Below are 27,541 nucleotides of genomic sequence, written 5' to 3' on the forward strand. Positions count from 1 at the left end.
TAATGGCATTGGTGTCAGCAGGTGATGAAACATTCTCCCAGTAACCACCTCATTTTCTTATGGCTTGCTGAATTTACTAGGTTTGTAACATGTTCCTTCTCTCTTCTTTCATTTGGTTGTCAAGCAGATCACTCTTGGGGAGTGAAGAGGATAATCAATGGCTTATACTGGCACTAACTATGTACTAAAAAGTCTTACTCTTAATACAGGAGAATTTGCATCTTCAGGATAACATGCAGAAGCCTCTGCTAAGATAATTCAGGGGAATCTTTGGCTCCGATAGTAAATGCAGTGTTAATTCTGGGCAGCAGCACTGGGACATGCAGAAGCTGTTTCATATTCACCAGGCTCATTCCTAAAAGTCAGCGTACATTTCAACTATTTCACCGCACAAATGTGCGTCACTGCATGGCAGGTTTGGAAGTCCCTGCCAGAGAGTGCTGCTCCGAGCACTTCCTAATATATGTAACAGATGCCAAATTATTCCTTTTTATTTTCACAGCTTGTGTTTGTGCACCCAATGCCCATAGACTTATTCTGCCAGCCAAGGCAATTTGGCCTTTTGTCAAGATATTTGTATGAAATGTTCATGAGTTGTAGATGGAAATTTTGGGCCCAAAGTTTTGTAATTGATGACACTGGTATTGCCTTAGCAAGTTTCCCCAGACCCAGCATTTATCTGGTATAAGATGGGCACAGGGTGGAGAGGGATAAAGACTTCAGGAGAGGGAGTAGTAGGGAATAGTAGAGGTTAGTAAAAGAAATCCAGGAAGAAAAATGGAATAAATTATGTTTTCAACACTTCGGAGCATTTACTAATAGAGAAGCATGAGAGAATTTCATAAAATCAATGTGTCCTTATCAAAGAAGACTATGATACTCTCGTCTCAAATGTTTTTAAGGCCATTAAAGCAGAAAACCTTCAGAATTAAACCTCTTCTCTTCATGCATGTATGTTGCTGGAAGTTTTCTGTTAATTTATTGCCTTCTCTGCTTCCCACTAACTCCTTAGAAGAACCAGAGAAGTAGTGCCTGTCATTTAGGGCAGTTTGGATGCAAGTCAAAGCCTAAAGCCCTTTTTTCTTCTTTTCTGCATGATTCCCAAATTAATGAGTTCAATTGGTCATTACCCTGCAGTAAACATAATAAAAATCATAAAAAATAATGAACTGGATTATATTTTAACAATAGATGTCTTGTTGCTCAGTGCCCGCTTCCACATCTTAATTTTTTCTAGTATTTTCTTCCTTTCTATAAAAAATAAGGTATCTTTATCAAGAGCTGTATTGACCTCATGGGTTGAACAATAAAAATACGTGTCCTTGCTCTCATACAGCATTCTTTAATGACTGACATTCATTTAACACACTTGATGATAAGGTAATACACTTTGACGTGTCTGGGTAATGCTGTTCTTTCACATATGAAAAAGTCCTAGAAAATGTGTTAGGGATGACATTTAAAGAGATATAGCTCCAGCTGCTTTAAAACAGCAAAGCTCCATTTGCTTGAGTAGAAATGCTGTTATTTATGCCAAGCAAGTAAACCTCTGGAGGTTACAGATCCATGTGCTCAGGGACAGATAGGGAAGACAGTGGGGTGCTCCAGAAGGTGATGCCATCAGACACTCCAACAGTAAGAAAAGGAAAAACAGTATAGCAGTGAGAAATTCAGTGCAAAGTAGTAAAGCACCAGCCTCCATTTTTGTGCTAAACCATTTGCTTTTTCATCAGCTGGACACCTGATTAGATTCCCCAGAGTAATCTGCATACCCAGCCTCTCACACGTATCTCCTATCTCCCTCCCCCTTAGGAGGTTTGTCATGACAACAGAAGACTGTTAATTTTAAATACTTTTTTTACTGCCTACAGCCTGATCTTGTGAAAAGCTAGAGCATCTCATTCAGGCTGCTGAGGATCCTTGATTCATACCCCTTTTGACACAAGTTAGTAGCACTAAACACCCTCTAAGAGGAGGGAAACCTTCACTGTGTCATTTTGCTCCTTGTCTGCCCCCTCTTCTTCAGGGGGCCTATTCCCTGGGTGTATGAGCACAGCTAGTTCTGCCAGTTTCAAGAAAAGCCAGTGCATGTGTGCTAAGTCTTGATTCTGTTCATTCCAGAAACAGAAGAAGCCACTGACATCTCTTCCATCTTATGCTACATCAGCAAAATTATTTAGTGAATTCCAGTGATTTGCAATCTGGAGCATAGCCCAGGCTATCTTTGAATCTTCCAGAGTTAGTGTTACTGGTGATAACCTTGCTGAAGAAAAGAGCCCAGCTTGACTCTGGAGACTCCAGACCAGGTTTCCAAGTTGAAAAGGAGAAAACCTCCCTGTGTTCTGGGTCCATTTTAACCTGTGCTTGTTGAGAGACCTATAAATGAAGGGCCAATAAAACCATTAAAGAAAATACCAAAATGAAAAGCCATATTTTAACATGTCAGACCTGCAATTAAATATGCACACTATGCTAGGCCCAGCTTTCATGTGTGACACACACTGGGCCCCTGGAGTCCATATAGCCAACCCCAGTTCAGATTATGATGCATACAAGCCTAAGACAGCCAGCCGTTTTAGATGGATAACCAGGTGCTAATTTACTAATGAGCATAGACCCTTTACATGCAGGGAGCTATTGCCCCAGCTCTCCAGGGGCTTGCAGAGTTGTTATGGTGTGTGTGAGACACATGAGCTAATTAGTATGTAATTTCCTTTCACACTCTAACCCTGGCTCCTTAACGATCCATTTAAATGAGAGGCCCTTTCTCTTTACTGCTCCCTATGCTAATCTCTGGCTCACTGGCTTAGTTACAGCTGCCTATGAATATTTTAGGGAGTGATGGTTTTCCAGCCCACTTTTATTGAGTGGGGGGCACTGGTTTACCAAACTGCAAGTGAATCTTTCTGTACTCTTATTTTTGGTTGCCTGCCGTAAGTAGAAGCAAATGATTATTTGCACAGCTAAGCTGTCTTCCAGTTGTGGTGTTTCCACTGTGTGCATTAGATGAGCAGTGAGACGACAGTCATGTGATTCATGGAGCACTCTGGAATGGGGAATGAGTGCAAATTGCTGGATGCTTCTGAGGTCGAGCTTTGTTCTTTATCCCAAAGGTTTAGACTTCAAATTAATTTGCTAGTTTGCTCCTCTCTCTCCTAGTCTCTGCCCTTCCTCATTCTGTCTCAATCTGAGTCTTTGCTGTGGAAAGTAAATCTACTAATAACCATCTCCAGCTGTTCATTGCCTTGCTGGACAGCTGATGTATAGTAATCCCTTTTGTAGATGGCTCTCCTTGTCTGGAGAGGCTGTCTTCTTCCACTGAGTGGTGAATGTCCACTGAAACATGTGAAAGCCTATTGCTTGCCATACTGCAAACTAGACTCGTTGTGGCATTATAAAATGTCCTGTAGAGGAAAAAAACTGCAGTCTCTTGGTGGCAGGTCTTTTCATTTCTGATATTTTCATGCTAAAACTCTTCCCTACTATAATATGGCTGATTTAAGTTGAATTTTCCCTGGGTTTAGGGTGGTCCAGCAATTGTTTGGCTGGATCTCATGGCTGACAGCATCTTCTGTGCCCTGAAAACCTCACCTGTCAGTGGTGCTACCTTCAAGTGCTGGGTGGTGTCTCTCAGTAACATTCATGTCCCTGCATTTTTCCTTTAGCCTGTTTAACTTAAAAGGAAATGTCAAAAAAGTGCATCGAGATGGTGAAATAATAAACAAAATCAAACATTTGCTGATTTGATCAGCAATTTTATTTTATTGTTAAACCACCATCTGATGCTGAAAAGACCTGTGAAGTTGGACTGCTGTCAGTAGAAAGCCTGAACTGTGTTTTGCATGGTGTTGATATCTTCTCTCTTAGTACTGAAAATTCTTTCCTCTATAGGATGGCAGGAGTTCATTCACTATATAGACACCCTAAATGGGACTAATGAATGGGACAGTCTTTGTCCTGACCCTCTGAGTAGGAATGAATATCGCTCACTGACTGATTAGAGGTCCAGTGAAACGTACGACTTGCTTTAAAAAGCAGGATCCTGTGATTGTACTTTCCAACAAGACACCTTCAGAAAAGGAACTTTCAAAATCCTAGAACAACAAAGGGGTTGAAATCAAGTGGGAAGGAACTTAAATCCCTGTGTTACCAGCATCTGCATAGTGTCACAAGAAACGGTGACGGCCCTGGAGGCAAACCGGAAGTGTGTCCACTGGCTTATATGTACTTTATATATGCAGTATTAAGTATATTGCCTCAGTGAAAATAATTACCATTGATCCTAATTTTTCTTTGTTGGTCACACATGCTGCCAGACTAACACTGTGTGTTCCATCATTTTAATGGTTTTCAGTAAGTGAAATGTTGTTTTGGAAGTTCTCTGACAGTTTTCCACTTACTAATACTATCACATCTGGAGTGTTACCAAAACTTCCTTGTGTGTTTTTTTTACATTTTTTTTCTAGCTGAGGGTATGTAAGAAATAGTGCTCAATATTCTAAACTGTCTCTTTTGTTTTTTCATCACATCAGGCTTGCCAAAAAATCCTGGTTTGGTAACTTCATCAACCTGGAGAAAGAAGAACAGATTTTTGTGGTCATTAAGGACAAGCCACTAAGCTCCATTAAGGCTGATATTGTCCACGCTTTCCTCTCGGTAAGTCACCCCAGCTACCTCCTGGAGGCATCACTCACTGGGCAGTTCCAGGACTCCTTGTGCCATATGTTACTGGGCACGGTCTCTCCTCCTCCAAGTGCATCCTCTGTGGATTTAATGTATATGGCATGTTGGTTCAGGCTCTCACTAGATTCTGTATTTCTAACTGTAGGTAATACTCTCAAAGGTGAGAAAGTATTTCAGCCTTATTGGCAGGGTCTCCAGGTTGCCAATGCCTGGAATATCACTGCAGAAAGAGCACTCTGCTGGTGTGGTATCAAGATGATGATTTGCTGCTTTGTCAAACTAACCTTACAGTCACCATCTGGGCATCAGATTTGGTCTCCCACTGCTGGGTATGCCCTCCAGCACTTTAGTCAGACAAAAATCCTGTCTCGCATCTGCATTTCTTACTTTAGATCTCCTCTTCAATGCTGTGTGGCAGAAAGAAGGGTAATTTCCTCTGGTGACCAAAGAATCAGTTGTTGCAGACGTGGTTTATTTACAATGTAGGAAAGCAGAGGGAAATTGTAATTTTTTACCTGTAGAAAGTTGTTATTCCTTCTGTCTAGAAGTACCAGTGATGAAAAAGTCAGCACAGTAAAGTTAATTTGAGAGATTTTTCAATTCAAGGTGGTTGACAACATAATTAGACTTTTTTTTTTTATTTCAATAGAACTAAGAGAAGGAGACTTTATTTCTTATATCCTCATTGAATTGATACTGTTCTCCACAAAATACTGCACTCTTTAGTCTCTATGATGCTGCAATGAATTTCTTCAAAAAAAGCCAGCCATAATCCTTTTAACTGTACAGGCATACAAGGAGCAAGTACAGTATATTAGCATGCATCAGACGCTGGTTATCCATCTCAGATTGCTTTGGAACAGTCATGTTACTATACTCATCTTCATTTTTCCTCCTAAATTAGAGGCCAGATTTCCAGGTGGTTTTTTGTGGGATTTTTGTTGTTTTTTATTTTTAACCTGGTCCTTTATGGAGTAATAAATAGTATGTGACTATGATAATTTTTGGCAGGAACTGTGAATGGTAACTTGTTGAAAATTAGGCAGTTATTAAATGCTGCCACAGGTTTGAAGATACAAGTATTGGATGATACCAGAAAGATTCTCAAAGTTCTTTTATGTTTTGATAGGAGTTGTGGTTTGGGTAATTTATTTGCAGACACACGTGCCCTGTGAATCTCCCAATCTCTGCTCTGTGTCCTGATTGTCTATTTGATATCATAGAATCACTAAACAGTTGAGGCTGGAAAGGACTTCAGGGGGTCTCCTGCTTAAAACAGGACCAGCTATGAGATCAGACCATGCTACTCAGGTGGTTTTTTATATCCAGTCGTATATTTCACTGATTTTTCTGCCTCCTTCCTTAATATCAGCAAAAAGGCATTTCTCAAAACTGGTAGATGAGTAACACAATAAAGACTGAGTGTATGAAGTTGTGTAATGTATAAATTTATAAGCATGCTGAGTATTCCACCAATATTCAACCTTTAAATTGAGGTCAGTTCTGTAAGGTTCAGTGCATTCTTCTGCGACACCAAGCAACCTGCATTCTTACTGATTTCACGAGAACACTGTACATTACAAATTCAAGTCCAGAAGTAAATCCAGCAAATCTTATCCATTCTGGAAATGTATATTGTTCTAAAGCAAATTCTGCAATTTTATTCCCTTTGTGCTCCGGTTCTATTATCTCCTCTACTGACATGTTTCAGATCCCAAGCCTCAGTCACAGTGTCATCTCACAGACAAGTTTCCGTGCAGAGTATAAGTCCACAGGAGGTCCTGCTGTCTTCCAGAAGCCAGTGAAGTTTCAGGTGGACATAACATACACAGAAGGGGGAGAGGCACAGAAGGAGAACGGGATCTATTCTGTCACTTTCACACTCTTATCAGGTAACCATGGCAAAGCTGTACAATGGGTGCAAGCTGGCTTTCTTTGCTGATATAGAGACCTGCAAAGAGAGCTCTGCCAGGGGAAAGAATGTAACTGTCTTGACCTTGGGGGAAAATTCAAACATGAGCAAACACTGTGAACAAAAGTGGTGTTGGTAGAAATGCTGGGAGGGAAAGAGATTCCCAAAGAGGTGAAGCTGCCACCACCATGGTTAGTGCTAAAATGGCTGCTGTATTCATCAGAAGCATCTCCCTGTACTCCTCTTGTTTCAGCCGGAGGTCTCAGTGTCTCAGCTGGCACTGTGAGGCCACTGGTTTATTCCTTCTGGCAGAAACAAGCAATCTCCCTTTTCCTCTGGGTAGCCACATGCCCACCACAGGGGTTAAAGCAGACAAACAAGGACCCCAGAAGCCATCCTTCCTCTTGTTAAGTCCAGCAGACCACAGTCCCTATTAACGTGGGGACTACGTAACAGTTCCTCAAAGCCATGCCTTCAGCTGAGGGACAGATACACTGTTGGTACACTCCTGGGGACAAGATTGAAGGGAAGATGCTTGTGATCCTTCCCCTCCAGCCTGGGCTGTATGAGACTTTGGCTTCTGCCCATCTCACTGCCATTTGTGCCTCTTCTCTCTTCACAGGTCCAAGCCGTCGTTTTAAGAGGGTAGTAGAAACCATTCAGGCACAGTTGTTAAGCACACATGACCAACCTTCAGTGCAGCAGTTATCAGGTAAGTAGATTCTACTGTTGAGCACCTTGCTTCAGCAGGGACAGGAAGGTGAATGCCTCTCACTACCAGGAGGCTGAGGGAGGCCATCCCTCTGATTACAGCAAGAAATGAGTTCCATTCAGACAGAGCAGTAACTCCCCACACCCACCCCGCTCCTCCCTCTCTCATTTCCACTGCAGTGCTCCCAGCGCATTCCCCAGTTAAACAGCTTCTGCCCTCCTCCCACCCAAAGAGCCATTTGCCCACTTCTCCATCAACAGCTGCATCATCAATAGATCTTCCAGATTTTCTCTGGCTCCAAAATCTCCCAGAACAGGGAGATGTGCTAGAAGATACCTGATTTTCAACCCCCTAAGGCATGCTTTAGAATCATCCAGTTTCAGAGGGTCCCAGAACAAAGTTGAGGCTACTTTTAGCTTAGCCATTAACAGCAGCATTTTCAGGTATCAGGTGGCTAATAGTTTCCAGTAATGTGGTCAAATTCTTGGCCCAGTAGTGTGGTAGCACAGATCATATACTAAGGTTCTGAAAAAGCTATATTTTATCTATTTTTAAAGTAAATTTCAATTCCTCAAGGGAGTAAAGAAGGCCTTATGTCTGTGACCCTGTGCAATGACATCAGTCTGCATTTGCAGGCAGCCTGAATTGATAATACAGAATCTGGCTTCCTCCCACTACTACATACCAAATGTTGACTGGTGGTGACATACACACACAAAAAAATACCAGTCTTAACTCTTCTGTCATTTAAAAGGACAGAGCAAAGGAAGAAGGTGAAAATTTAAAACTTTAGGTAGCTTAGGTATTGGGAGTGCTTCAAAGACAGAAAAATGGGGAGAAGCAGGAAGAATGTAGAGATATGGGGAAGAAATAGGAGCAAGTCAGAGAGCAGAGGTTGCAGGAAGAAAACAAAGAGGCAGGAGGAGTGGGAAGAATTTTCCCATTGTATGATGTTGAAAATATCATACATAAGAGCCAAATTCTATGCTTAACCTTTGTGTGAACCAGCCAAGACAAAAGTGGAGGAATGAAGTTGGCATTACCTCCTACAGTTAAATCCCAGATGTCCTTGGCTCATTGCACATATGGGTTAAATTCTTCTGGTCTAACAGCTGAAGATAAAATAACTCCATCTAGAAGAGCGTATGCTCACTACATGACAGAGAAGTATGCTCAATTCAGGAAATACTGTTTTCCACTTTGCTTTTGCCCTCCAGCACTGTCTGACCTTCTGCATGCTGGATTGCAAGAGTGCCCAGCACATCCGTTATTCTGTTAGGAAACAGGAAAGGTGAGAATACTAGAATTAGGGTCAATTCAGGTTTTTGCTATCTGGACTTTTGAAATTAAATCAAACTCCAGGAAGCAGCCAGAATTTCCGCTTGGGAAATGCTGGGGCCAAGTGAGATTGAGGGGAATTAGATAGAAAAGCATTCTTTGAATCTAGTTCATATTACCCTGGTTGCATGAACAATGTTCAAGCATTCCTTATTTCATAGGGAAAGAAGTGTACCCTTACTTTCTGGTGAGGAAAAAACTGCTAAAAAGCAAATAACATGGTGATCTCTCTTAACTTCTTCAACCTAGTATGTGCTAGCTACTGAGGCTCTCTAGAAAGACTTGGGTCCTGTTCCACACTTGCGTGTGAAGCAGGATATCTCCCTAAGAAAATCATATTATAACAGGAATAAAAACCATTCATCTGACTAAGGCTCAGGGAGATGTTTGGGGCAAACTGTGCTGTGAGAAATGTATCTGACTTACAATTTTGCTCTGGTTCTGGAATGGAGAGATCATATTACAGACACAGCATCTCGTTCTACTGCTTAAAGCTACATGAGAGCATGTTGTTCTAGGAGGGAAAATCCAGCCTGATCTTGAACACTAGAGTGGAATGGATAACTCCACATGGAGCAAAATCAAAATGAATGGTCTCTTGAAACTTAAAAATGAGAATTCCTTTGACATAGGAGTTATCCAGGCAAGTCAGCTCACAAGAGACAGGGTGCCAAACTGTCCTGTACCATATCACCTGACCTGATCAGGAATATGCAAGTCTCTTGAAAAAGAGAGAAGTAATTCAACTTGAAAAAAATAGGTTGGAGCAGACTACAAGGATAAGAGAAAAGGAAGGGTAAAAATGATTGTTATTAAGATGAGACAACCTGTGCATCAAAGTAGGCATGCCCTGTGTTTCACATCCCCAGCCAGTGAGAGAGGAAGGGGAGATAAAGGGACAGCAGGAGTTCACATTCAGCACCTTGTTTAGCTGGGTGTCTGTGGTTGGGAAGATGAGTGCAAGAACTTCCTAGAAATTGCCGTGGAATTACTCAGCATTTCTTAATGGAAACAGGCAAATTCTTCTCTGTTACTCTTCTTCTCCCATGTTCCCAGCCCTGAACACCTCACAGGAATTGTGGTGGTTGGACTTTGGTTCAGGTTCATGGTTTGAGGATACTCTGTAGGCAGTCCACTGCTGCAACAGAGCAAGTTCACCGTTCACTTTGACTTTCCTCCTCTGTGGCTCTGAGGATGCTGCTGGCTCTAACCAGCAATACTGGCCCAGCACTGGAGATTTTCCTAGCTCATTGTGTGCAGACATATCCTCTGTGCTGTTTTCTCCCCTGCCTTTTAGTTTAGATTCCAGTACAGGTGGGATGATGAAAACCATCTGTGAAAGGTGCACACATGTGACGTGAGACCTATGTAAGGTCTCACTTATAGATATAATGGAAGATTCACTTATATATAAGAAGATTCAGTGAACACAGTATAAAGCAGAACAGCAAGACCAAATAAGCATATGGCACTGATAGTCATTCTCTCTCCTGCCGCTCTTTGATCTGTTATGCAGCATGCCAGCCCACTAAGCCGGCTTGCCTGGGTTTCAGAACACGCTTTCCTCTTTCTCATTTCCTTCAGCTCACAACAGTGTTTGTAGATGTCATGTTGCCCATGCATCTGTGTGTGTGTATGTGAGCCTGATATGTATCTGATTTAGGCAGATGTGTTTCTGTGTCACACCTGAGCACCTTATAATCTCCCTTCCCCCTGGGTATCTCTCCATTCACTTCTAGTTTTCCTTCCTAAGACTGGTCGTGCTTATTTCTTCTGACATACTCTGAAGCAGGAAAATAGTTTCCGTCCCTTACCTGAATAAGTATATAAATAAATAAAATCTATCCAAAAAGCTAATGTAATACTGTAAAACTGCTGTTCAGTTGGCCAAATTTAGTGAAACATATTAGCTTTCTACCTTAGTGTTTCAAAACATTAAATCCTCTGTGGTATAACTGCTAAGACGATACCATGTCTGTGGACTCATGACTGGCATAGAACAAGTAGCTAGAGATTGATTGCTCATTTTTTCTTCCCAATGAAAGAACTAGAGGCTGTCAGATGAAACTAGTGGAAGCCATGTACCAAAAAATGTTGAGAGGTGTGTCTTCATGTAATTTAAGACCTGTGGAACTCCTTGCTGAAGGAGGTTCTGAATGCAAGGAGCTTGCAGATGCTCATCTTCCCCTGAGAACTTCTTAGTCACAAGGAGGCTGGACAACTCCTTGGAAGAGAAATCTTCATGAGGATGGCTAAACAGAGAAACCACAGCAGGCTCAGGAAATCTCTAATCTGAAAGTGGTGAGGGAGTGAGGTAGTGTTAGGAGGATGTGTTCTGGACGCTTGGCCTGCAGTTACACTCCTGCGTATCTATGTGTGGCTGCTGATGGAGGCAGGGCACTGAATGGTTTTGGCCTTTGATCTGAACCAGAATAGCTGTCCATGTGTTTTTGTTAGTGGTGTCGCAAAATCCATTAAACCCAGTGAGGCTATGGGAGGATGGTCCCTTTTGGATCAAGAGTGAGTATCTCTGCCTGTGAGGGCAGCCAGCCTTGTCTTTCATCCACATATGGCTCCATCCAGGAGCCTTATCCTCACAATCTCTACTTAGATAATCCCTGGGTAGGACTGCCCTTTGGTGGGATAAAAGGATCTCTCTCCATGGATGAAAATGTCTCAGATTTTTGCCTTTGTTTTGGCCCAATACTCTTTCAATTAAATCATAATCTGTTTTCCTCCGATGCCTTTGCACAAAAGAGTAATAGAAACAGCTGGTGAATAGTGACATGCAAAAGCCATCTGTGATCATCCACAGGGTATCAGTTTTTATTTCCCTAATATTATCTTGCCTCTTTGGGCTTTGGTTTTAAGTGTGGGATGCTGCATATTCTTATCTTTTCCCATTTTCCGGGGTTCTGGGCAATCAACAATGCTGAAATGACCTACAGAACTTCTTTGTAATAGGTTTTCTGCTTCTTTATTATACTTATTGGCTCCATGTCGATTTTAACCATTGGCATCTCAAAGTTCAGAGCATCTCAGTGTTGCTGCTGGAAATGCCTTTCATCAGCATAAATACATATTCAGAGACAATGTCCAGCTTCAAAATAGGGCAGTGCAAAGTCTTGCTTATTGTGCGTATCTTCTGTATATGCACCTAAGCTCTCTTATCCTGCTGGTGTACATCTCAAAAAGCAAAACTTTTTCATGTGACTCAGAAAACTTTGCTAGAGTATTGATCTGTGCATTCTGGGTGTTCATCTTTGTAGCTAACAAGAGCTGTAGGTTGACTAATTTGATACAAAAAAATAGTAAGAAAATTACAGTTTCCAAATGTGTGAAGGATTTTATCATCAGGATAGAAAAGGGAGTAAGGAGCAAATGAAGTGCTTTGCAAGGTAAACTTTTGGTTGCAGACTCAAAACAGGGCTATGCAAATGCCAGTTTAGAATAGGACTGCAAGTCAGTTTTATTTGGGGCTCATCCAGGTCCCAGGTTTATCTCGTTTCCTGCATTCTTGTGCAGTCCTTTATGTCTTACTGCTCTTGTAGTGTCTGGAGCAGTCACTTCATCTTGCTGTCATGGTTCCCACCTACAAAAGGTAATGCCTGGTTGGATTGGCAGAGCACTTTCTTTTTGCTAAACAGCTTTAGTATTGTTGCTGAACAGAATTCATTAAAATTAACTCAGTAGTTCTGAAATAAAGCATGTAGAAAAAAGTCCAAGCTCTCCAGAGTTTTTATACGAGAACAGTGCATTTCAAATAAGCACTCAGACACAGGGGAATTTCAATCTAAATGATATCTGCCATAGACCAGAGGAGCTGGTGGCTCCCTTGACATCATCTCCCTTAATGGAAATGTTTGTTGGGGACTATGAGCCTCTGCAGGAGATACTCGGTGCTTTCTAGCCCTGGTTTTGGAGATCTCAGAGGAGCAGCTGTTTGGGTGAGATTTGCTGGGCTGGGACAAGTCTCAGTCTCAGAGATATTAGAAGCATCGCAAACTAGGCAGCTTGATTGAGAAATTTATGTAGGAAGGAAAAAGGAAAATTAAGAAAGAAAATTTGGCAGAACACTAGCATTTTTTTAATGGATTCAGAGGTTTCTGGCCTTTTGAAGGGAGGTCTTATTTTAACCAGAGCATTTGTGATCTGAACTGGGTGTCATTTATGAAAGTTTCTTGGTCAAATCCAAGGTGTGACTAGCCAGCAGTCTCTATGATATAATTGCCTTATCATCAGAAGGATTGAGATCTGACACTGCCACTATGCTTTAATTAAAAAATTAAATAACAGACATTAAAAATGCAGTTACATGACCCATCAGTGCTCCTCAGACAGCTAAAGGCCTTTAGACCCAGCCTCACATAATGCCTGGATCTCACAGTCACTGGGTTATGGATTATTATCCATGAGCAGAAGCTGGCTGCCAAGAATCTGCGGCATTCTAATTAGAATGAAAATTCTGCTTTAAAATGATGAAATGTTTTATCATGTAGAGTGTTTACTAAAGCAGATGTTACAATATGATGGAAATGAAAGAAGTATAAAAGTAATTATTATAACAGAGAAACTGAAGGCATATTAATTCTGTTAGTCTTTCAAGCAGTATGATCTGTTGTTTCTGGTGTGCTCATGTTTGCTATGCCTTAGGAATGGGGGAAATGCAACCTGATCATGATTTTTTCCATGGTCTTATATTTCAAAAATAGGTTTGTGGTTTTCCCTATCCATCAAAACCAATTCTATAACCTGCAAATTTACTCTCACTATCAAAATGGGGTACAGAATCCAAGATGTTACGCTGTCAAAAAGCCTGTGTTACAACCCTGTTTTCCTGAGCTGTCAGTTTGTATTCTGATCACAAAATTAATGTATGTAGAGCTGTTACACAATTAGCTTTAAATTAAATACTAAAAAGAGCTATGCTGACTGCAAGTGACTTTGAAAAAAAGACAGTATTCTGAAGTATCAAGTTAAGGAGATGTTATTATTTTTAATATGTTAAAATAACAAGAAAGCAGAAATACCAGTTTCAGGAGAATCTTGGTAAACCAGCCACAATGTTTACCTATTCTGACACTATCCAGATACTACCTTTTTTGTTTCCAGACTGTTAGTGTGTGGCCAGTCAGTCGGGATACACTTGAGGGGAAAGTTCCGAGTGTTGGAAGTGAGAGTCAGAAGCAATTTTGCAGCTCTATTTGAGACTTTCCTTGCTCTTACATGTTTTTTCAAAGCATAAGTTCTGCTAATGGTTGGGTGAATGCTCTGAGCTCTGCCACTATAGACCTCTATATCACTGCATTACAACAAGGTGTGGTTGACTCAGAGGGGGCTGCGCTGGAACTAAAATGCATGAGACCACAAACATCTCCAAGTTATTAAAGAAAAAAGTGATACAAACTCATGACTGTGGCTTCTGGTCATTGGCTCAGTCAGCAGCTGTAGGCAGTTCTTAAACCTGCTAGGCATCTTCAGGGAGAAATGTATTTTGGGAGCTTAATCTGCTTTCGCTCAGTCAGACTAGCCAAAGAATTTCAAAGGCAGGTAAATTCCTGGCCTCTCTGACACCTCTGGTACCTTGTTCCAGTTCTTGAATCCTCTCTTCTTGTTCAGCTCCTTCCTTTTTCCCCTTTGCCTTTCTCAGTCTTGTGTCTTTCTGAGAGACCTTCCATGGGTGTTATCTCTCATTCACCAATGCCAGCCTGTCTCTAACCTTGAGGTTGGAAAGCATGGAACTGCTGCTGAGATGCTTTGAGCACTGTCACTGGACCAAGCACCTGCCCCCTCTACTGCACAGTTTTCTCAGAGGATCTGTGCAACACAGGCCTGTCTGCATCAGAAAATGCACATATCCATGCTCTTCCAGCATGGGTTCATCTTACCCAAGCATATCCAGGACCCCTTCCCTCTTTCTCTAATTTTGTTTTCTCAGTATTTAAGGGGAGGAATACTGAGAAATTTTCCTTCCCTCTCTCCTGCAGACTCTTCAGCAGATAGGGAGTAGTTAGAGCTTCCTAGCAGTTAGGCATTTTCAGCTTATGTGTGCGTGTTTCTAAGAAGCCTACTACTTGAATATCCAAGTATTCATCAAGAGGCCAGGCAAGAGGAGAAATGAGACTGAGCTGTGTGCTTTCACTGTTAAGCGCTTGCTCAGCAGCCAGTGCTCCACATTGCCCAGCACTCATGGATACAATTATTTAAATCCCAATGCAAGGGAATCCTGGCTGACAGCAGCAGATCTGGCTTGCCAGCAGGTTTCACATGGAAGTATCCATCAGGGCTGGTCCTTTCTGCTTTAAAGCTGACATGTACAGCTCCTTCTGCTTATTACACCTGAGTAAGAAGCACTCAGAGGCTGTGGCAATGGGAGCTATACACAAAGTGGACAGTTACGTCTTAGAGCCAGATTCTGCCACCCTTTCCAGAAGTATTGCCTGTGAATAGTGACATAAAGCAAGACAAGTGAGAGACTACATGTGAATGAGAGAGGCAGAGTTATGTTGAGGACATGGACATTATCCTTTGGTATCTAAAAGGTGTTTTTTAACCTCTGTAAGTAGCCTTTACATTTCATGTCCAACAGCGTACTGCTGCATTTCCTCCCTCTCTCCAGGTTATTGATGTGCATAGATTGGCTGGCTGGGTATCTTGTGACTGTTGCAGGCTAACTTGCGAAGCTGGCCAGGTGAAACAATGTATTCAAGGCTTTTAGTTTGCTAATGTAGTAGCAGAATATTTCCCACATCTCATAAACACCTATCACTATGATAAAGAGGTGAGTGGAAGCAGCAGGACTGACACAGCATCCACTCTCAGTCACAGGGCCAGGTTTGCGCTGGCGTACAGTGGGTGGCAGAATTTGGTCTGGGTTGTGTAAAGACCAAGATGTGTATATGTTTCCTGCTTCAGGTAATAATGTGCTAAGTTACTACTTTATGCACAGAGGTATGGAAACCTTTTTTTTATGTTTTTCCCTCCCTCCTTCCTCTTTCCCTTCTATGATCCAGACACCACTAACTGTATGGAGTTGATGACTGGCAGACTTTCCAAATGTGGTAAGAACTTCCTTCCCTTCTGCCTTTTCTCCTTCCCCAGCCCCTGCTGAGCAACATAATAATGCGCCGTCCTGTCCCTTCCACCTGTTCCCCTTCCCTATCCCTGCTCTCCCACACTCTTTTCAAGACTACCCACTGTGTAACAGCTCACCGTGTCTTTCACTTACCTGGTGGACACACGCATATACCCCTTATTCTGTTCCTCCCCATCCATGCACAGATGCACAGGCTTCACCACGGCTTTCCCCTCATAGCACAAGTGTGTGGTGATGCACTTGAGATTCCCTCCCTCACTGTAATGCAGGCCAGTGATTTTCTTTTTTTTTTCTGTTTTGTTGTTTTGGTTTAGTTTTTTTTTCTCTTTTGTTTACTTGCTGCCTTTGATTCATGATTCTTCAGTCCCTTTTCTGCAGTGAAGCTGAATGCTGCCCTGCTAGCTGCTATCTCCTTTGGTTTCCTGCTATTTATTGAGACAAGATTGCTATGTTATTTAATTCCCTTTTTCATCCACTCGCTTCTTCCCCAGGTATCCTTGGGGTAAGACCCATTTAAATCTTCTGTAAGACACACTGCATATTAGCTAGTGTAAATTGCCATACTTCAAGTCTGGTCTTGGCGAAGGAAGTTGTGTCTCTAGCTGGAGGAGTAGTGAACCTACTGAAGATCCAGATTTTTGCTAGGAGTGAGAAAAATAAAAATAAAAAGTTTCTGCAAAACTTGCAGCTCAACTTGCTTATGGTTCCATGAATTTTGTCTAACTTTTCACTTTCCTTCCCTCCCCTCTATGCACACATGGACTGTATTCTTTCTTTTATTACCTGTGCCCCTACTGACTTCTCAAAATACGGTAGTGGAAATATCCAAATACTATGAAAGAGGTTTTTGTCTTATTACTTATATCTTGTACAGTAAGGTTCTGTACAAGATAACTCTGTTCTCTTTAGATTTCCTTTCTGGTATCTAGGTTGAATTCAGATATCTCTTGTTAAAGGGATGTGAGGAAGTGATCACTGAGCTTGTACCACTATCCAGCTGGACCAGAGCCTCCTGTGTCATCTCTTTATAAACTGAAGAAAGATGTTCTGGAGTTGTTATAGAATCTGTAACAACAAAGGAAGATTGTGACGGTGGAGATAATATTAGGTTTATGCGTGTGTGAATGAGGCAAAATTTGGCCTGCTTCCTGTATTTCAGATGAAATCTTTCCCTTAAATTGCAGCTTTGCTGGTGAGAGATTTTCCTTTACTCTGAAAGGCATTCCTTTGATTCCTTACTTGAGTTTTCTGGGTTATACCATTTCTGCTCTCCTCAAGAAGACTCATTTTAAGTTGTAGGCAGAGCTCCCGCTTGTTCTTGAAGGCATCAGGTAGCAAATCCCTCTTCTCCCTCAAGCCTTCATTTCTTGCCTGGATCTGGCATCCACATCATATGAAAATATTGAAATGCTGACTGTATTGATGACTTGCAAGTCAATTGAGCTATACAGATAACAAACCAATACTCTGTGTTCTCTAGATATAGAACATTACTGCTCACCCCCAGTTCAGGCAGGTCCTCCAGCCGTCATGGTATCAGGATCAATCCAACAAGAGACAAAGAGGACAAGGCAAAGGCCAGCAGGGTGACTGTGTTGTGGCAGCTACAGCACAGACAGAGCACATACCGGTCTCCAGAGAAGAGAGAGGATGGGCTATGGGGGTTTAATGCAGCTGCTTCCTTTAAATCATGCTCTTGTTGGTGTGCTCACACACAACATAAGCAGTGGTGGCTGCACCATGCTGAATTCCACCCTCCAATATGAGCTAGTTCATGTGCAAGAGAGCTCACCCACAATTTAGACAGGGGAGTAAAAGGGAATGATGCCACCATTTAGCCTATTACTGGCAAACTGTCCTCTATGACTTTGAGGACGGGGAACCCTCTATAAAGTTAACACAATGTTTATCTAGTAACAACAAATAGTGTAAGAAAAGCTATACTATGTGTTTTTTTGACCTCACCATTGTTCCATATTCTGAGCGTGAGCACAGGGGGTCATTTTTGCCAAAGCTTTAACACTGGAGCAGAAAGAGATAATCAGATGCTTTATGCCTGGCTCAGCCATGTGAAAGCTCTGGTTGGAATGAAGAATATCTTTACACCCACTAGAAACTATCAAGTGTTGTAATTAACAGCAAGGCAAATTTATCTAGTCCTTTAAATTTATCTTGTTTTCTGCTAGCAGTGATCACCAGCCTGAGAAGTGATTTTGCATTTATCTGTTGGCATTGAAAAATAACGTTGAACAGCAGAGGTGTGTCATAGGAACTGCCAATATCCAGATGACGTAACAACTGCTGTATCAACCATACCTGTACACACTAGAAAAATGCTGCCAACTCCTAATATTTCACAATAGAAGAAGATAATTTAGCTCATAATAAAGTTGAAATGCACATTGGGGTGCCATATTTTGTTTTGTGTTTCCACCTATTTCATCAGAGGAATGGGCATTTCTATTGTCAGAAAAACTAAACTGATTTCCATGAAGTCTTTCGTATCTGTTTATAAGATTAAATTTACCTTGTGAAAATGAAAACCTTTATATTTGAAATGCAGCTGTAACCTGAAAACTGCCTGTACAAGTGATACCTTCCAACTTAGCTGCTCTATTCTTTTTATATATATAGAGCCAAATCAGTTTAGTGACAGATAAGCTTTACCACTTTATGTGCTGCCATTAAGCCTTACAAAATCAACACAGCTCTAAAAGAACAAGCTGGATTCTGTTTATTTTGAGGCAGGACTGAGAGAACTGTTTACTACGATCTAATCCGGTATTTATGTCTATCTCACTGAAAAATAGGTTGTATAATTGACAGTGTGGTTTTAATAGGTTCTTCAGTGCCTTTATATTAAAAAAAAAAATCAAGATAATACACAAACTGGAAGGCCCTCCAGCTTCCACCACAAAGCTGGGAATTAGAGAGCAAGTATTCTGAGCACATTAGATCTGGAGCCATTGATATACACCACACAGAAGCCCACAGTGCCATTTCAGTAGTCCTTGTTCAGAAAAGAGTCTATCTTTACAAACTTTAATGACTTTAAGTCCTCTAAATAGTGAGCTGAGAATTTCTTTGGGTGCTTGACTCAGTAGTACAGCTGATGTATAGCCTTTCATGGCTCCCCTTCCCAGCCATCCTCAGGTTTTTTGAGTCCTCAGTAATTACATTTTGCCAAGATTCTGGCTGCTGGCAGAAAGCTCTGAAAAGCCTGCCTTATTCCTGACTGTATCTTCTGAGAAACCCTTACCAGGGAGCCTGTAAACCTTCCAGTCTCCACACTGTAGCTGTTTGGGGTTGAATTTTATTTCCAAGTAGAGCAATCTTTGCTTGTTGCTTTCCATCCCTCATGACTCTCAGGAAAGTCTTCAGTTACATCAGTGGCACTTCATGGAATGGGGTGATGATAAGAGGAGGAAAAGATTAGTATGTACAACCAGTGCAGCTCCAGACAAATGATGTGATCATGTTAGGCACTGCACAAACATAAGCTCCTGAAAAGTCTTAGACCATAACCCTGTGACAAAAGGCTGTCCAAAAGACCTCGTGTTTATTCTTGAACATCCTGTGTTGCTGCTTACAATTCAAAACCTTGATTCCTGGCACCAAAGTTAAACAAAAACCCCTACTGATCCTTGTGTGTACCAGTGGCTATCACCAAAATGATCTGATCAAAGCAGAAGGACAGCAAATCCACTTGCTTTTCATATCTTTCCAGTGTATCTCACTGAAATCTCCTGCTTCCAGTGTTTAGGACTTGACATAGCTCCATATTCAGAGCTGTCTGACCTTGTCTGACACGGTCAATCATCCTTTGTGCACACAGAGCAACTGCACTGCAGTAAAGGCTTCTCTTCATCGCTTTTTGCAGTCACAGCTTGATTCATGCAGACGTGAGCCCATGCCAACAGCATCCCAAGCTACTTGAGAAACTAGGAGACTCTCTGTTGTTTAAAAATGGTTACATCACATTTGGGTTGCAGTTGCAGCATGTAGCTTTGTAAGTACTAATTTAGAGACTGTTGGTGTTACTAGCAGCAGCAAATATCTGGATTTGTTGTTCTTGGAAATGATCCTGATCTGTATTGGCATTAATTAGAGTAATCCTTCTTCTCATGAAGTAGCTATTTTATGGAAAAGGAGGTTGGTGATTTGCATTCATGAAGTCATAACTGATGGTAGGAACACTGATGCTGAAACATGCAGAAAAAAAATGTATGCTGCCCTGCCAGCTGAAAGGCTCTTCTAACCACTGTCAATGTGAGGTAGTCAGAACAACAATTTTTTTATTAGCATTTCTGAAAAATGTGCTGGCTACTGGTCTTTCTGAGCATGGCTGATTCTTCTGTCTACATTGCAACCCAAATGAAAGAGAAGACGAAGAAGACCCACCTGAAAGATCACATATTCATTCATAATGAGTAGATCACAGTAAGTAAGATAAATCAGATTCTCCAAGGAGTTCAGGGCAGGTCTCCCAGTTATCCTTTCTCGTTCTCCTAATATCCTTTGTTGTCCAAATGGATGGCTGATTCTCTGCACACTGTAGTCATCTCCATTCCAGTGTTGTGTTGGGGAGACATTTCTTTTTCCATTTATGACTCATGTTTTTGCACTATAGAACAAAGTAGCAACAAAACTGGCAATTTGACACCTATGGCTACATTTTTACTGTCCAGTAAAAGATCGTTCCTCTTTCTCTGTAATAATATCTAATGAAGAAAACACAGATATCTCTTTCTTAATTAAGATCACACTACTTCATTTATGGCAGGGAGTGCTTCAGGATACTCCATGTGAGTATTTGCTTCTGTACTAAGCTAAATTTGGGATGGCCTCCCCAGAAGATTAAATCATATTTCGAAGGTACTGATTCAGAGGAAATGAGGAGGCAACATTTCACCAGCATACACAGGTCGTTTCTCTTCTTAGGAACAGATCAGAGAACTTAAAACCCATAAGATCATACTTGTACATCCATCTGACAGGAAAGGACAGAATTTTATTATTAAGTGCCAATAGTTTTCTGACAAAAATTGTAACAAAGCAGCAGAAGTCTCTAAGAGAATGAGTAGCAGCAGTACTGTCATCTGCTGTGGTTTTATGAGCGTAGGTCGTCAGCTTCCCTTCTCAGCACACATCTTTGTAAAAGGACAGGCAGATACAAAAAATTATTGGGCTGAGTCCTTTACCAGCCAATTTGCCAGAACAGCATGATTCCACAACAGAATCTGTCATCTCTTCATCTCACCACTATCCTTGCCTGCTCTTTCAGTGCCACCAGCTGTCCAAACTAATGTATGATTCCTTCCTCTCTATCATCATGTCTCCTTTTTTGAATGTTTTTTGGTGGTACTGGATTGCCAGAGCTATTCATCAGTAATGGACACATTTGTTTTCTAATTAATTACTCATGCCTTAGCTCTGCAGAAGGTAGCAGCAAGGGAATATGCCTCATCTATTTGGGTCTTTGCTGCGTCTGTTCACCATTCTCTAACTCATTAGCCAAGAGCTACCTGTCTTAGTTACATTGTCTGTGACAGAAGAGCCTGAACTGGATCTCAGCTTCTGTGTGTGTGTGTGTGTGTGTGTGTATGAGGAAGAGAGAGAAAATGTGCAAAATAGAGGCAGAATGGCCATCTGGATGCATCTGGCTAGTCACAAATACTGGGCCACTCGGCTGGAGAGGAGATGGGATGTTTTAGGGGATTAAGAACAAGGATGGGTTATAGAGCATTTAAATGCCAGATTGGTTGTTCAGATCTGCCCAGGTGTGTAGGGATTGAAAATTCCTACCTTCTGCTGGTAGCACAGACACCTGTGATAACAGTGTGAATAATCTGATTCATTCCTACCAGCAGTCTGTTTCTGCAAACACTGCTTTCAGATGGAATTTTTACTGGCAGAGTCTAAGGACTCTGAAAAATAAGCTCTGTTCTTACCTTCGAAAGTCACCTTTCCCAGTTGCAATTCAGGTGACCTGCTAAGAAATTGGAGTTGTTCTGTGGACTGTCTCCATTTTCTGGTCCTAAACTGAACTGAAGTAAAAACAACTATCCCATTAGGTAACTAACTGGGGAGGGCGGGGACAATGGGAAAACTTGTTCTGGTCAGTCTGTTGTGGCTCTTCATAAATCCGTTAAAAATCACATCCATGTCTCTTGAAATGTTTTCCTATATTTTTAGACAAGTACTAGTCTTGGGATTTCTGCAACTTCTTCATCTCACTTCAGGTGGCCTGGGATGGGTTCTGTGTGATGGCCTCCAGCAAAGCATAGTAACGGCCTTTCTGTCACCCTTCTCCAATCTAGAGGGAAGCCTCATACATTCAGCCATTAAATGAGAAAAAAGTTCTTTCTGTAGCCTACTTCAGTAGTTGGTGAGCTTGTTGAGGCATCTCTCTGGTTTATATTTGCACAGTGCCAAGGCTAGGGGCTCTTTAGTCTGGAGCAAGACCCCAATATGATATTGCAACTAAGCAAAGAGGAATAGGCTGCTCTTATTGTTCTGTCATCCCTTTCACTGCATATGTCTTGGAGCGGGTTCTATAATTCAAGTGTTCTGTTTTCCAAGGCAGAAGGGACTCTGCCAACCAAAACCAAGCAAACAGGCAAAAAATGCCTACTCTTAACAGAGAGGCCTTGAACTCTGTCGAAGTAGTAAAATGGGTTTGAAAGAGAATGGATTATCACCCATCGAGGGAGTTTTTAAATGTTTTATGTGAAACATAAAACATTTTGGAGTTTTGTTACATGATTGGAGTTTTGTTACATGATTCACTGAAACCACAGCTGCTATTGAAATACAGAGCAAGCTAGGGATGAAAAAGACAAGAGGTTAAAGAGAAAGGAGTAAGTATAGGAAGAAAATCTTAGTAGCAGAGGCAGGTGGAAGACAGTCAGAAAGGTTGTGAAAGCACTCAGGGAAGGAATATGGGAAGTCAGGTTGACAAACGGTGTCTGTTTCTAGTGGAGACCTGTCTTTTCCCATTCAGCTTCTCCCAAAGCCTCTAAAAATGAAGAAGCCCACAATTTCTCAGGCTATACAGAAAGGAAAGGCAGAGGATAATCCTACAGATGGCATATTTGTTTTGTGCAACTTTGTGTTCAGCACCACAAGGATTAGTGCATTAAAAATACATAGTCTTGAGAGAGATGGTTTCACAGGAGAAGGAAGTGCCTCAGGGTTTAATTCCATTAAGTCAATGAGAATGTTGCTATTTGCTTCAATAAAAACAGGACCAAGTCCCTATCTGTCTGTCTTAAAATGTTACAAAACAGCAGGCTCTAATCAGTGACTGAAGCCTCCAAGCTTGTCCTGAAGCTGCTTGTTCACCACCTCCTGTTATTTTCCATGGAGGACTTCGCAAGGTCAGAGCAGGGTCTTTGCAAGATGCATCCTTTCCTGATGTCACTTCTTGTGCCTGGAGTGAATAAACTCATTTTCTCTTTCCTCTCTTACCTGGGTGCTCCCCTTCCACTTTGCTTCTCAAGCCTGTGACACCACTGGGGCCAGGTCAATGTCAGATAGATTTCCTAAGGACAGCAGAAGAAATACTGAGGAGAGTGAGGATTGATACAAGCCACTTGCCCAGCTTCCTTTTACATTTTTCTGTCTGTCTCCAGCCCTGTTTCTTCCTTTCAGTTCCCATTGTATTCAAATGCATTCAGTTTTTACTTCTTCTGTGATATTTGGCTGTGACAGTGCTGCACACAAGTGCAACAAACCAGTGCCTTCTCCATAAATCTATTTCTCTAGCATCCCTTCGATACATGACCCTTTCATAAGCTTCAGTGCTTGTTTTCAAACCCATTCCCCTTCCCCGTACAGCTCCTTAGTCTAACTCAAAAATGCACATATCCATCTCCTAACTGATGTAAACCTAATGCTCTGAACCTCCCCTCCTGCCTCTGATCCTTTTGACAGCTTCTCACCCTTGCTACCCTTCACGCCTTCTTTGCTCTGTGTTGATGAACATTTGCTCTCAAGGGGAAAGAAAAACTTAGTTACAGATGCATGAAATACCAGGGAAGTTTTGAAGAATCAGTGAGCCAAACCTTCATCCCTGTTCAGAGGAAATGAGTTGTGATCTCACTTTCTGAAATAAGAGAGGGAGCCTTTTTGAGGCCACCAGCTGGACTTAGAGGTGTAAGAGCCTATCACACATTTTGCACTGAATGATAGGAGTGGAAGATTGCTGAAAAAGCTATTCTAATCCATCATCACTTGCATTTTCAAGTCTCGTTTTACTGGATATATAAGCCCAAAGGGAACGGAGAACTAAGAGGAGCAACATCACACACCATTTTCATGCTTCCAGCATAGCTGACCCATGTTTACATATCTCCAGAGAAAAAAGTGAGGATGCTTTATCTATCCAAAGACCAGCCCAAGAGTGGGCTAACAAGCTGTCATGTAGACAACAGTGCAGTGGTTGTCTGCATTTCTTGGTGTAGGATCAGTTCTTTCTTGACTGTGGGATAGGAGAGCATTATTACCTAATATTAATTACAAGTCCAGATACTACAAAAGGCAAAGGAAGGAAAGGGTTAGTGAAATGGCCTATTTTATTTTTCAGTAGCTCTCTTTAAACATCCCTAAGGACTTCTTACCTTCCATTAAAATTTTACCTGAAAATGCTGATTGTAAGGAATCCACTAGTTATACAGGCAAAGAAAAGCAGACTGTTAAATACTTTTGCGGCAATAAATCTCCAGGCACTTGAAAGCTGGTAGGGCATGGGGAGGAAAAAGGGTGGACGAAACAGGGGCTGCATATCTTAATATGATGATAAAAATCCTGTATCAGGACTCAGCAAATACAAGATATATAATTTTTAAAATGCTTAATTGCTCCATTCTTGCAAGTTGTACTTTTGTCTACTGTTCCTGTCTATGTGAAAACAAAAAACTTCCCTAATTCCTGCAGAGCCCTGCTTACTCTGCCCTCTTCTTTCCCTCTAAGCTTGTTAAATAAACTGCTCAGCTGAATTACTAGAGATATTCCCCTCCCCTTTTCTCCCAACCTAGCAGTCTTTCCCGCTCCAGTGTTTTTTTCAGTGCTCTTTTTCATTCTCTCTGCTGACTCCATTTGCTTACGAAGATGAGGGGTCCAAAGCCACATAAGAACCAGATCTGCCCACATTCCTGCATTCAAGGCTGAGTGTTTACTTTCCCTTTTTTCTTTCTTTTAATTGAAAAAGAGTATCCACGTAAAAGAAGTAAAAAGTAGTCTGAGCAGATAGAAATGAGTCTGAGCAGAGCATGTGCCCACAAACCTAGAACCTTTCCTCAGGGAAATCTCTGAAATAGAAGTCATTTGCATGCATGTGGAAGGAAGCAGGTGGAGCTCACAGAGATCTAACCCCAAAACAACTGAGAGTTTGGTAGCCCTTCTCAGCCAGAAATCAAGATATGTGCTTTGCCTGGCTGTTTGTTTGGGCCCATTTCCAGCGCATCAGTCAGTCAGGTGAATGATGCCCTTCCAGAAACTAACAGCCATTTGCTTGTGACAATGGTGTAACTGAATGCACAGATAGAACTAGGGCCAGCAGTAAGCTAACCACAAAGCAGCAAGTAGAGGAAGACAGTTAATTAATTAGATTAATACGATCAAGATACTTCACTGCATATGCCAGCCATTTGATTTTTCTCGGTCCCTGTTAATATGCAGAGGAAAGCAGCAACTACCTGGTTAGCATGGGGCAGGAAAAAATGGGTAACACATTCAGTTTTGAAGGGCACAAATACTATATACTTCCTCTTTCTTTGTATAAGAGCAGCTGATATCTGTGTAGCATTTTCCATTAGAGAATAAGAAAGCACTCAAGCTCTTCAAAAAAGTTACCATGCACTGAAAGATGTACCTGCTGTAGTAACTGGTTTGCTTATGTTTGTAATAAAAATGAAGGGAAATATAAATTACCAAGCCACCAGTATCCACCAACTGTGGATAAATGGCAATCTCTGCTATGAATAAACCCCTTTGCTCCCAACTGAGTATTGCCATCTCGAGGATGAAAGGTTCCACTCCTCACAGCATACCACAGCACTGGAAGGCAGATATGAGGAGCCTGTTTCCTTCTGGGAACTGGAGAATGAACTTACTTAGGTGGGATATAAATTATTTGAATTTGTTAGAACAAGGAGCGAACAGTCCAAATATTGAGAAAAGCATCATGGGGTTTTAATGATCATGAACAGGCATCAGCTCCATGCTGTATGTTAGATAAACACCTTAAATATCCATGTTCAAAGAGCTCAGAGTGACCCCTCCAATGTCTGATCAGGATTAACGCCCCAGTCAAAGAATATTAAGAGGGACTAGAAATGCTCCCAAAAGGCTACCTTTCCAGTAGTAGCTGGTCCCTTTCCCTTGGTAGCAGCCTGGAGCCTTTCCTCTGACACAGGACTAGACTAACAGCATACAGCCCTGCTGCCTGGAGGTCCAAATGGCGGGAATGATTGCATTCCCGTGCACAGTGCCCAACCCATGCTAATACTGCAACCTGTTCTAGCGGCTGGCTTAATGAGATACTTCTCTACTAGTACACAACCCTACCCCCCTCTTTGGCTCCTAACTCCACTGGAGTGAATGTCAGTGTCATGGAGGGTGTATTGTAGAGAGAACATAAATTCAGGGCAATGAGGACGTAGTTCTTGACACTGGTAGGTCCCAGAAATAGTTAAATGCATAACAGCCTGCTTCCACAATGCATTCAGCATCTTCCTTTTCAGGTGCTGCTGTAAAAAGGATCTGAAGGTGCTTAGAAGCTTGCAAGTACAGGCCACAGACCACACATGCAGGTGGCAATGCTCGTGTCAGCCATAGCTCATTTTTCAAATGCTGTTTCCCTTGGAGCACTCAGGTGCTTCAGGCTTAGTGACTGAAAGGTGAGCAATGAGATACTCAGGAAGAAATGAAATGCAAGCAAGGAAAGCCTGATGCCCCATGTATTCAGAGAGCTTAGGCAAGGCTGCAAAAACGTTAGTGGACTACCACATACAAATACCCCGTGTTTGTAACATTGCCAATAAGATGGGATGTGCCCGTATCCAGCGTTAGAGTCACTGATGTTTCAGTGCGGAGTGGCCAACTGACTCCAGGTGATAGACTGAACTATTTCAGCTACACGGCACAGTGTCCTCCTGCTAGTTCAGACACCTCCCTACTCAGGAGAAAACTAGGTACTTCCCCCAGGTGCTTTATGCTCCCTGCCTCTTTATTTCTGTAGGTGTCACATCCTAAACACTCTTCCTCTTCCTGCTCATTGTCTTCATCCCCCACACACCCCCACGCACGTGGCTCTGGATCTCCTCATCATGTTCTTCTCGTTAAAAGCCCCATTGTTCATTTGTTTGTTTGTTCTCTCTCTTTCTCTTCTCTTCTCTTTTTCTCTCTCTTTCCCTCTTCCTTTTTTTTTTTTTTTTTTTTTACTTTATTTCTTTCTTTCTTCCTTTCTTCCTTTCTTTCTTTTTTTGTCTCCTCTGTTTTGTGTACCCAGGCAGCCCATTGAGTAACTTCTTTGACGTAATTAAACAACTTTTTTCAGACGAGAAGAACGGGCAGGTGAGCCACCCCCCCGGCACGCCAACCAAGCATAGCGCAAACAGCAAGCGGAGCGATTCCGGTTCTAATGACTATGGGTCTAGAGGAGACAATAAGTACCCTGCTGGCAAAGACAAGGCAAAGATGGTCTCATCAGTCGGCCTACAAGACCAACCTTAAATAAACACATAAAAAAATAAATAACTTAGAAAAAAAACAAAAACAAAAGAGCAAGAAAGAATGA

At 41.8% G+C, this 27,541-nt stretch overlaps 1 protein-coding gene across 1 annotated transcript in view; it reads left to right on the plus strand.

Annotated features, from left to right (window-relative positions):
* The window catches only part of BRSK2 (BR serine/threonine kinase 2), a gene marked incomplete at both ends in the record, with an annotated part of 313,595 nt that extends 286,118 nt beyond the window's left edge, over positions 1 to 27,477 (plus strand). The window contains 4 exons of the mRNA XM_082058533.1: positions 4,533 to 4,656; positions 6,395 to 6,575; positions 7,218 to 7,307; positions 27,302 to 27,477. Of these exons, the coding sequence (XP_081914659.1) occupies positions 4,533 to 4,656; positions 6,395 to 6,575; positions 7,218 to 7,307; positions 27,302 to 27,477 (571 nt within the window). The remainder of the gene's footprint in view (positions 1 to 4,532; positions 4,657 to 6,394; positions 6,576 to 7,217; positions 7,308 to 27,301) is intronic.
* Positions 27,478 to 27,541: the final 64 nt, after the last annotated feature.

The sequence above is a fragment of the Streptopelia decaocto genome (assembly GCF_964273445.1).
Source record: "Streptopelia decaocto genome assembly, chromosome: 7".
Taxonomy (NCBI): Eukaryota; Metazoa; Chordata; class Aves; order Columbiformes; family Columbidae; genus Streptopelia; species Streptopelia decaocto.